This window comes from Schistocerca cancellata, chromosome 8 (assembly GCF_023864275.1).
Source record: "Schistocerca cancellata isolate TAMUIC-IGC-003103 chromosome 8, iqSchCanc2.1, whole genome shotgun sequence".
In the NCBI taxonomy this organism is placed as follows: domain Eukaryota; kingdom Metazoa; phylum Arthropoda; class Insecta; order Orthoptera; family Acrididae; genus Schistocerca; species Schistocerca cancellata.
The window spans coordinates 435,069,017-435,079,555 of NC_064633.1; the positions used below are offsets into that span (position 1 = coordinate 435,069,017).

The following is a 10,539-nucleotide window of genomic DNA, read 5'->3' on the forward strand; positions in this document are numbered from 1 at the left end:
TTTGTGGCATAGTTCTCGCAGTTGTCAACTTTGGCAGTCTTCGGAATTGCGTGGATGATATTTTTCCGAAAGTCAGATGGTACGTCGCCGGACTCATACATTCTACACAGCAACGTGAATATTCAGTTTGTTGTCACTTCTCCGACGATTTTAGAAATTATGATGGAATGTTATCTATCCTTTCTGCTTTACTTGACCTTAAGTCTTCCAAAGTTGTTTTACATTCTAATTCTAATTCTGGATCCCCTATCTCTTCTATACCGACTCCTGTTTCTTCTCCTATCACGTCATCAGACAAGTGTTTCCCCCTCACAGATGACTTCAGTGTAATCTCTTCACCTCTCCTCTCTCCTCTGGATTTAAGAGAGGCATTTCAGCCTTAATGGTAACCATCCTTGCTTTTAATTTCTTTCGAAGGTTGTTTTAATTTTTTCTTATGCAGAGGCAGTCCTTCCGACAATCATTTCTTCACTTCACACAACAATTTCGCATTTGCTTCCTACGTCAATCACAGTTATGTGTTCTTCAATTTCACTAAACATTTTTGTGCTCACTTCTTTCATCGATCAACTGAGATATTTCTTCTGTTGTCCATTATTTCTTCGCAGTTACCTTGTTTGTACCTGTGTTTCTATCTCAGACTTTTGTAATACGCTTTTTAGAGGTGTCCATTCCTCTTTAACTACACTGCCTACTGAGCTATTCCTCACAGCTGTATCTGTAGCAATACAGAATTTCAAGCGTGTTTCGTCATTCCTTAGTACTTTCTTATCCCACTTTTCTGCGTATTTATACCTCCTCACTAATTTCTCAAACTTCAGCCTCCTCTCCATAACAGCTACATAGTGACTTGAGGTTATACCTGCTCCTGGTTACATCTTACAATCCAGTACCTGATTTCGGAATCTCTGTCTGACCATGCCGTAACGTATATGAAATCTTCCCGTACAACCCGGTCTTTCCAAAGTATACCACCTCCTCTTGTGATTCTTGAACAGAGTATTCGCTATTACTAGCTGAAATTTATTACAGAACTCAATTAGTCTTTCCCCTCTCTTATTCCTTGTCCCAAACCCATATTCTTCGGTAACCTGTTTTCTTCTACTCCTTCCTCTACGTCTGCACTCCAGCCCCCCATAACTATTAGTTTTTCATCTCCCCTCACGTACTGTATTAGCCTTTCAGTAACTTCATATACTATCACTACCTCTTCATCTTCAGCTTGCGACGTCGGCATGTATACCTGAACTATTGTTGTCGGTGTTGGTTTGCTGTCGATTGTGATGAGAACGACCCTGTCTCTAAACTCTTAACAGTAACACACTCTCTGCTGTACCTTCCCATTCATAACGAATTCCACTGCCGTTATACCACTTTCTGCTGCTGTTGATAATAATTTACACTCATCTGACCAGAAATCCTGGTCTTCATTCCAATTCAGTTCACCGACCCCTGTTATATCCAGATCGAGCCTTTGCATCTCTCTTTTCAAATTTTCTAGCTTCGCTACCACTTTCAAGCTTCTGACATTCCACGCCCCGACTCATAGAACGTTATCCTTACGTGGGTGATTCAATCTTTTTCTCTTGGTCACCTCCAGTTTATCAGTAGCATGGGCTGTGTGGCGTGGACTGGGCGTTTTCTTAGGTTAGAGGATCTCGGGAAAACACAAGAGTGGTCTCAGTCACAAAGGGTTCAGGCGGAACACCGGAAGAACGTAGATACAGGAACCATTGGTATAACAGTTGTAAATTGTCGTAGCTGTGTTGAGAAAGTACCAGAGCTCCAAGAGCTAATGGAAAGCACTGCTGCTTCAATCGTCTTAGGCACTGAAAGCTGGCTCAAGCCGGTTATAAGCTTAGCCGAAATTTTTGGGATGAACCTAACGGTGTTCCGAAAGGATAGGCTAAACACGGTTGGTGGTGGCGTGTTTGTTAGAAGTAGTTTAACTTGTCGCGAAATTGTAGTAGATACTTCCTGTGAGTTAGTATGGGCATAGGTCATTGTTGGCAACCGGAATAAAATAATAATTGGATCCTTTTACCGACCTCCCAATTCAGATGGTACAGTTGCTGAAAGGTTCAAAGAAAACTTGAGTTTGATTTCAAACGCGTACCCGAATCATACGATAATAGTTGATGGTGACTATATTTTACCCTCGATATGTTGGCGAAAATACATGTTTCATTCCGGAGGTACGCATAAAATATCATCCGAAATTGTGCTAACGCATTCTCTGAAAATTATTTCGAGCGGTCAGTTCAGGAACCCACGCAATTGTAAACGGTTGTGAAAACACAGTTGACCTCTTAGTAACAAATAATCCTGAGTTAATAACGAACATCAAAACCGATACAAGGATTAGTAAACACAGGGTTGTTGTAGCGAAGTTGAATATTGTAAGCCCCAAATCCTACAAAAATAAGCGAAAAACATACCTGTTCAAAAAGCAGATAAAAATTCGCTTGACGCCTTTCTGAGAGACGATCTCCACTCATTCCAAACTAATAGTATCAGTGTAGATCTGATATGGATTGAATTCAAAGAAATAGTATCGGCAGCAGTTGAGACATTTATACCAAAACACGGAGCTGATTCTCCTTGGTACACGAAACAAGCTAGAACACTGTTGCAGAAACAAGGAAACAAACATGCCAAATTTAAACAGACGCAAAATCCCCAAAATTGGAATTTTTTTTTACAGAAGCTCAAAATTTTGCGCGGACTTCAATGCGAGATGCTTATAACAGTTTCCACAACGAAACTTTTTCTCGAAACCTGGCAGGAAATCCAAAGAGATTGTGGTCTATATGAAGTATGTCAGCGGCAAGACACAATGAATGTCTTCTCTGCGCGATAGCAATGGAGGTACTGTCGAAGACAGTGCTGCCAAAGCAGAGTTACTAAACACAGCCTTCTGAAATGGCTTCACAAAAGAAGACGAAGTGAATATTCCAGAATTCGAATAGAGAACAGCTGCCAACAGGAGTAACGTAGAAGTAAGTATCCTCGGAGTAGAAGAAGGAAAAGTCTGGAATACATCCCGCAAATAACTGAGGACGTTGGTTGCAAATGCTACGCTTGGAGGATAAATCCACGTGTCTTTATAGCTGTGGTTTCCGTAGCCTTCTGAATCGACTTGCCGTTGATCATTGTTGATTCTTCCGCGTGTAGGGGCAGTTTTCCAGCCCAAGGAGGAATGAGTGCCCAGAAACTCTGACCGCTCCTTCGACCTCATCGACGAGGCCGTTGGCAGAAAGATGGTAACTTCTGTGCCGGAGTTCTTGGTCTTGCAGATGCGCCGCCAAAGCTGATTATTAATCAAAAATTAAGCAATGGTGGATTACGATTCTGGAACTGAGGACGTTTTGAATACTAATCAAAGACGCCACCCCTAGACCATTCGCTGGCTTGTTAACGTCAAATTTCGCCGCCCTCTCATAACGGATACGTTAATTATATGACCCACATTGATTTCTCCGGTTGTTTCACGTAGTGTTATTTGTCTGTTAACTGGGACAGCTCTACTCATACGTACCAGAGGGTTTACTAAACCCCTACTTCAATGCATACAATCTCTTCCACATCCTCATCTCTTACTCTCCTACAGCTGGTCTTTAACCTATGATGAAAGGCCATCTCAAACAATTTAGTCACAGAAAAAGAAAAAAAATTGTAAAACCTCAACTAGTTCTCTAAGAGAAAAAGCTGTCGAAGCCATTTGCTCAGAATTATCCTAACCACATTTTTCTCACTTCCGAAATTCATCACACATATAATGTCCCCCTCAGTTACACAAAATCCACCAAACTGTAGCAACATATACGCCAAGACACATAAAACCACACCAAAACATTGGAAAAAATAAACAACGCTAATATACATGTGAAATGGAATCTATTAGCCATACATTGTTCACAGACAGATACGTCTGTGTCTGGCTGCTTATCAGAAGAACTGAATGATATAACCGTATATTCCTGACTGAGCGTCCGAGAAAACATAACTAGTGATTTCATTTTGGTAGGTATAACACGTCTTGGCACGTCTCGACAAATTTAAGATAGCCATCACATGAAGAGTAAAAGATACCTGCTTCCTAACGATGAGGACCGTCTAGCTTACGGAAGATCCTGGCAGGACACGCAAATTGCTGCCACATAAACAATACGAAACGTTACAGGGTAAGGCAAAGTCAAAGACAGGAATCAATTAGTAGACTGTACGGAAAAAGTCTAGCCAAAGAGACATTTACAAATAATACGTAACCAACAACTATGGTTGACTTATTTGCCGCATCTCATAAAAGAGAAAAGATGTTTTCGAAACAGCTTGATTGTTACGACCGAAATTCAAATGCACAACTACCGTAATAGGACTCGCTAGTTCAGTTAGTGAGAATACAGTGTAATGAATTTAAAAGAGGCAAAGGATAACGACTTACACACTGACCGCATGTAGGCAAGAGGTAGTCCTGATAAATTTGCTGTACGTTTCTATCCGGTTAGAACCAGTAAGTTAAAAGAAGGGGCAACATGTGCAGGAACATGAGAGTGGGATATCTAGACTCACAAGAAATTTCACAAATGGTTCAAATGGCTCTGAGCACTATGGGACTCAACATCTTAGGTCATAAGTCCCCTAGAACTTAGAACTACTTAAACCTAACTAACCTAAGGACATCACACACACCCATGCCCGAGGCAGAATTCGAACCTGCGACCGCAGCAGTCCCGCGGTTCCGGACTGCAGCGCCAGAACTGCTAGACCACCGCGGCCGGCTGTGATCTAATTGTCTGACGCCACTGTTGATGGTTACACAAACTTTATTGGACATGTGGGAGCACATCAGCGTCTGAGAAATACAGCAGCTAACTTATTCACCACAAAACTACGTTTAAAACGGATATGCAAACACTCAACTCACAAACGTAAAAAATAGACCACTTGTTACTGTTTTGAAATCACACCCCATAACCTCTAATATTCTGAGGTGAAAATCGGATTGAACAAAGTCCTAGTCTCCCAAGCTCCCCAGTACGCGAAAGTATCGTGGATAAAGATACCATGGTAACAACAGTTATTTCTTTTAGATTCCTCTGTGCACTGATAGTGAAATTAGTTTGAAAATTAGTAATCAAAGGCATGGTAACTTTATATTGGAAGGGAACAAGGTTGAAAGCAGTCTGCCATAGAAATTCCTATAATTCGTATTTACACACTCAAATGTGTTCCATCTGACAACGAAAGTTGATGATACGATACTAACACTGAAATGAAATCTATAATAAGGGCAATGAATCACTTGAATAAATTTTAATTACCTTGAACGTACCATTCCATGGTGAACTGAAATCTCACTTGCTTTTGTAAGAAGACTGAAGGCAGACAACAGCCTGTGGTTTGGTGGTGGTCTGAAGAAGATGGAGGGGTTCACTTAAGGAGAATCTTGGCGCCGTCGGCAACACAACATGATGCACTTGTCCTAAGAAAATTGCTGTGTGGGGGCAGTTAAACTTCTATGATTATTCACTAGACCCGAAAGACTGGCGAGCCTGCGCTAGCAGTGGAGAATCACAATCAATTATAACTGATCAGGCATCTAGCAACCTACATAATGTTAAGATTCAGCAAAAATGCCGGCACTCTCAAACAGAAAGTAGAAACAAGACTCTTCTCTTTTTTCAGGGCTAGCTACAGTCCCAAACAATTAGCAAAAGGCAGAGAAACTTTCTGATAAAGATACGAATTCTATGATAGAGAAATGATAACTTGCTTCAGATATTGCAGTGCTTTCTCCAGAATAAAAGTACCTATAGTTACTCTGTTCAAGTTTCAGTGATTCATACAAAATTAGCATTCATCATGAAGCCATTTTCTTGGCACAATTTGAATATCAGGAACGAATATGCTTTAATGTATTTTCAGAAATTGATCTCACATATGAAAAGATGATACTTATTAATGAACCTTTGGATTATCAATTACAATATCTCAGGGAGGATGGTTCAGCTATATTACTTTCGACTATCGCATGTAAATCTTACAAAACTGGCTTGTACAGTGTCAGCTTCTTCTGATGTATAAGTCATCATCATTATCATCATCATTTAAGACTGATTATGCCTTTCAGCGTTCAGTCTGGAGCATAAACCCCTTATAAAATTCCTCCACGAGCCCCTATTCAGTGCTAACATTGGTGCCTCTTCTGATGTTAAACCTATTACTTCAAAATCATTCTTAACCGAATCCAGGTACCCTCTCCTTGGTCTGCCCCGACTCCTCCTACCCTCTGCTGCTGAACCCATGAGTCTCTTGGGTAACCTTGCTTCTCCCATGCGTGTAACATGACCCCACCATCTAAGCCTGTTCGCTCTGACTGCTACATCTATAGAGTTCATTCCCTGTTTTTCTTTGATGTATAAGTCTGTCAAGAAATTTAATTGCAATTTGAACATTGTTTGAGCTTCTCCTCTCAACAAGACGAGTCGTCGTGTCTTCGTTTCGTGAGCGCCCAAGGTCATTTACCCACCGGGGCCCCCAGTGTCAGCATGGCGGCGGTCCCTGCCCGCTGAGATAATTTGTCCTTTTAGGACAATTATCTGAGCAAGCACCCACGCCAACAAAAGGTTGGCACGTGTAAAAGTTTTCGTTTTCGAGCGTCATGCAGTGCCCCCTTTTTGTTCAATATGTATATAATTGCAGAATCTCCTATATTTTATTCAGTCAGCACAATGTCGTGGTTAAATCAGTATTTAAGCACAGGATCACATAGTTCAATTCAGTACGACAGAGGAACTTTATATCCAGAACCAGTGGACGATATTGAAATGGCGGAACATGGAAACACCTTTAATGTTAATAGAGATAATTGTATACGGACAATGTTTCGACAAGATGCCGCAGATAAAATTAGATACGGAGAAAATCCAGCATATGATGATTTAGACGAAGAAGTCGTCGAATTTGAGTTGGAGACAATGCCATGAGAAGAAGTTAAAACTGGACTGCGCCAGCGTCATCCATATCAGTACGGCGAGGAAGGTCACACTGCAATAGATGTAGATACAGACGAAAATACACCGCTTTTATCTGGAACGGCTGAAACAGCAGTGGACGGCGTAACCTTGAGCATAGTTTTATCTGGAACTGGTACCGCAACTGCCGCGACGTTATCAATACTAGATTTATTTCTGATTTAAAATGCTGTATTCGATAAAAAGTTATTGAAGCAGAAATGGTAAAGATTCGTTGTCATTATTGACATGTGTTGTCATACCACAACAAAATTCCAGAGTGCAGGAATGCTAAGAAACTTCGACTGGCTTATGTAAATAAGTCAATAATATATAAAAACTGTCTGAACGCATTTTTTTCGAGTTTCACTGTGTTTCCAGTTTCAAGGGGATACAACTGGGCACTATTCTTCCCCATGTGTATTATCCTACGACGAATGAATTTTGTTATGCTTGTCAATGAAGGTTAAAAACGTTTGGTACAAGCTACAATAGAAATCGAAAGAAATATTTGAATCATATAACGACAATTGATTTAGTAAATGTAGTCTAAATTTGCTCATTGACAGAAACAAAACATATTACGACATTCCATTTTATAATCGAAAGTGTCTATTCTACGTACATAGCACTGGAACCATAGAATAAAGTATGAAATTTTAACTCAGAGAAAAGAATTACAGCAGTTAACAGAAGCTGTACAGATGTTGATCGAGTGCATGTTTCTGCACATCGAATGTTAGCAGCTGTGACATCAAGCGAATTTATCACAATACTCCATCCTGTCAAAGTTCCTCATCCTGAGTTCATGGATTCATTTATTAAGATTTATTATTGCGTGTATCAGATACAATCATGCCGGAATCTGCAAATGTACCTAAATTAACACCCCGTAGTACACTTGCAGACATTAATCAATTTAGGTGTAAGAAGTAAAGAAACTTGAAGCAATCGAGCAAGTAACGGCACGCGGAAAGCGGAAAGATTAGTCACAGTACTTCGCCTTGTCGACACATATAACTCTAGGTACATGTACTTATTCAAGTTAATGATAATAGTCTTTATTTCAGATGCAGCTACACCATCACCCGCTAATGTGCCTGAATCTACTCCTGGAGCTGTGGCAGCACCGTCCCCCGTGCTGATTGGAGACATTACACCAGGACTTGCACAACCAGGCACACTGGGACTAGAACCAGGATCTGGTACCTCATAGTATAGTTTGAGACTCATTCAGCAGCAATGAGCACCCTAGCTTTCTCAAGGACTAATGTCATTGCGTTTGGTTCGCTTTTCAGTATCTGTATCGGTTCTGAATGTGAAAATATTTCACAATGACTCATATACTTAATCTCGAGTTGTATGTATTTATGACCGTTGGAATTATACAAATCTACATTTACTTTGAAACACTCACTTTTGTTCCGATGGCAATGGGGACGTAACATGATCTGAAACACCTACAGCCAACGTATATATATTCTAATCCATGATATCTCAATATCTGCTAATACAGGAAAAGTCTGATCGGCAATAGGATCTCGGCCTATCTATCACTCGATGTCTTACAAATATGTCAATGTAAATGACGTTGCGTTCCTAGTGAGGAGAAGGCGTAACGTTATGTTCAGTGTTTCGTATACGTTTCTACGTAATTACTGCGGTTATCTCTCTGTAGATACAGCTCAAGGCAGGGTGCTGCTGAGGACGACAGCTTGCTCCTCATCGAATGCCCTTACTGTTCTGTGGTGACATTCAATGGAAAAGGTAACAGAAGGCCTATTTAATAGCAAGCACATAATACATGGTGTACTCACATTAATGTCACTGCCGTAAATGTTCGATGTCAATGTGCATTAGCCACTCACAGACGACTGGTGGTAGCACTAGCAGTGTGGGAGGGAATACGGCGCAGCCGTTTTTGCATTGAGGAAACACAACGATCTGTCTGACGACAAAAACATCGTGAACACTGGCTTTCTGCACAAGGGTGGAACCATTTCCAAAATGGCTGAGTTAGTAAATTGTTCGCATGCTGCTGTGGTTGAAGTACACCGCGGATAGCAATATGGAGCCATCCTATACCGATGACGAGGTAACAATAGTACTGTCTGGACCATAAATGAGAGATTATCATAAAGGAGCTTGAAGCAGCCGGGTATCACTGCATGTCTTAGCTACGAAGCCCCATGGGTTCAGAACGAACACACCTCTCAATATTCGACCGTGGATTCAAGAGTGCTAGATTCAGTGTAGCTTACTCCTCTGCCTACCAAACTCCTCGGATTTAATCCCAATTGAGAATCTCTTGGACCACCTCGATCGGGCTGTTCGCAAAACGGATCCTCAAACAAGAAGCATGGTACAGCGGGCAGCAGCACTGGAGCCACAATGGCTCTACATCCCTGTCGGTACCTTCGGAACTAGTGGATTCTTTTCCTGCTCGTCCGAGCTCCAAAAGGTGAACAGTCTAGCTTTTTCACAGGTGGCCGCATTAATGTGACATCCTCCACCTTTCGGCAAATGGCGTTGGATCATGTCACAAGACTCGCTTTTACACTTGCTGTGCCCTGCTATGGGCGGGGATAGGAAGACAACTGAGACCCTAGAAATCCCACAGCCTGGCCATAGCCTATGAAACGGTGACAGGGACGTGGCAGATCAAGTGGCTATCACATGCACACAATGAGCGCAATAGGGTCCATCTGGAGGACAACCTCTCCAACCAGTGCTTGCATGTAGGCGATTTTACGAGAATCCGTAAACGCCTGCGTTTGAGAGTGTAGTGTGCGAATTGCGTGCCATAAGGTTTCCTAGGTGCTCGTAACGTGCCATCATCTTGTACCATCTCTGAACACTGCACCAATGGGAAGCACATTGGACTTTGTCTAATCTTCCAGCGTCCTATGGTAGTGTTTGTAGACCCATGTTATCTTCGCGGTATGTGCGAGATGGTCTGAACCCTCTATATATTAATGGGTACATGATGTTACGATTACTCATATGTTGAAGTAGTGAGTGATTAGGAACAATGTGGACCGTCTGTCTACAATAATTACCTAAGACAGCTGTCGGCGGCCACTATAACCCAAAATTATATATCACGGCACGTCACTCAAACAGCAACACTTTTCCTCGAACGGAGGTACTCATGACCCATTTGATGGAAAGAGACGTAGAAACCCCAGTACCATAGGAATTCGTCAAATGGAGTTACGCCGTTGTTGGGCATGCAGAATCAAGTGGACGGATTAAACTTCCTCGCGGACTGAAACTCTCTGTCGGACCAGAATTGTAACCTCCGGCCATACTGTTGTCCAGCTAAATTCTCACCCACTAGACCAGACTCACAATCTGCCAATACGGATCCACGAGTACGTGATAGAACAGCAAGGGGTGTAAGAGAACTTAAATGAATTTTGGAGAATATGGGAGGGGTTTTAATGGAAGTAAAGCTGTGACAACGGATGGTGAAGCGTGTGTGGATGGATCGTTCGGTTATAGCACTCCCAACGAATGGCAA

At 41.7% G+C, this 10,539-nt stretch overlaps 1 protein-coding gene across 1 annotated transcript in view; it reads left to right on the forward strand.

Moving 5' to 3' along the window:
• LOC126095615 (mucin-5AC-like) overlaps positions 1-8,232 on the forward strand; it is a 161,988-nt gene extending 153,756 nt beyond the window's left edge. Inside the window, exon 12 of the mRNA XM_049910383.1 lies at positions 8,087-8,232. Within this exon, the coding sequence (XP_049766340.1) occupies positions 8,087-8,232 (146 nt within the window). The remainder of the gene's footprint in view (positions 1-8,086) is intronic.
• The last annotated feature ends 2,307 nt before the right edge of the window (positions 8,233-10,539 follow it).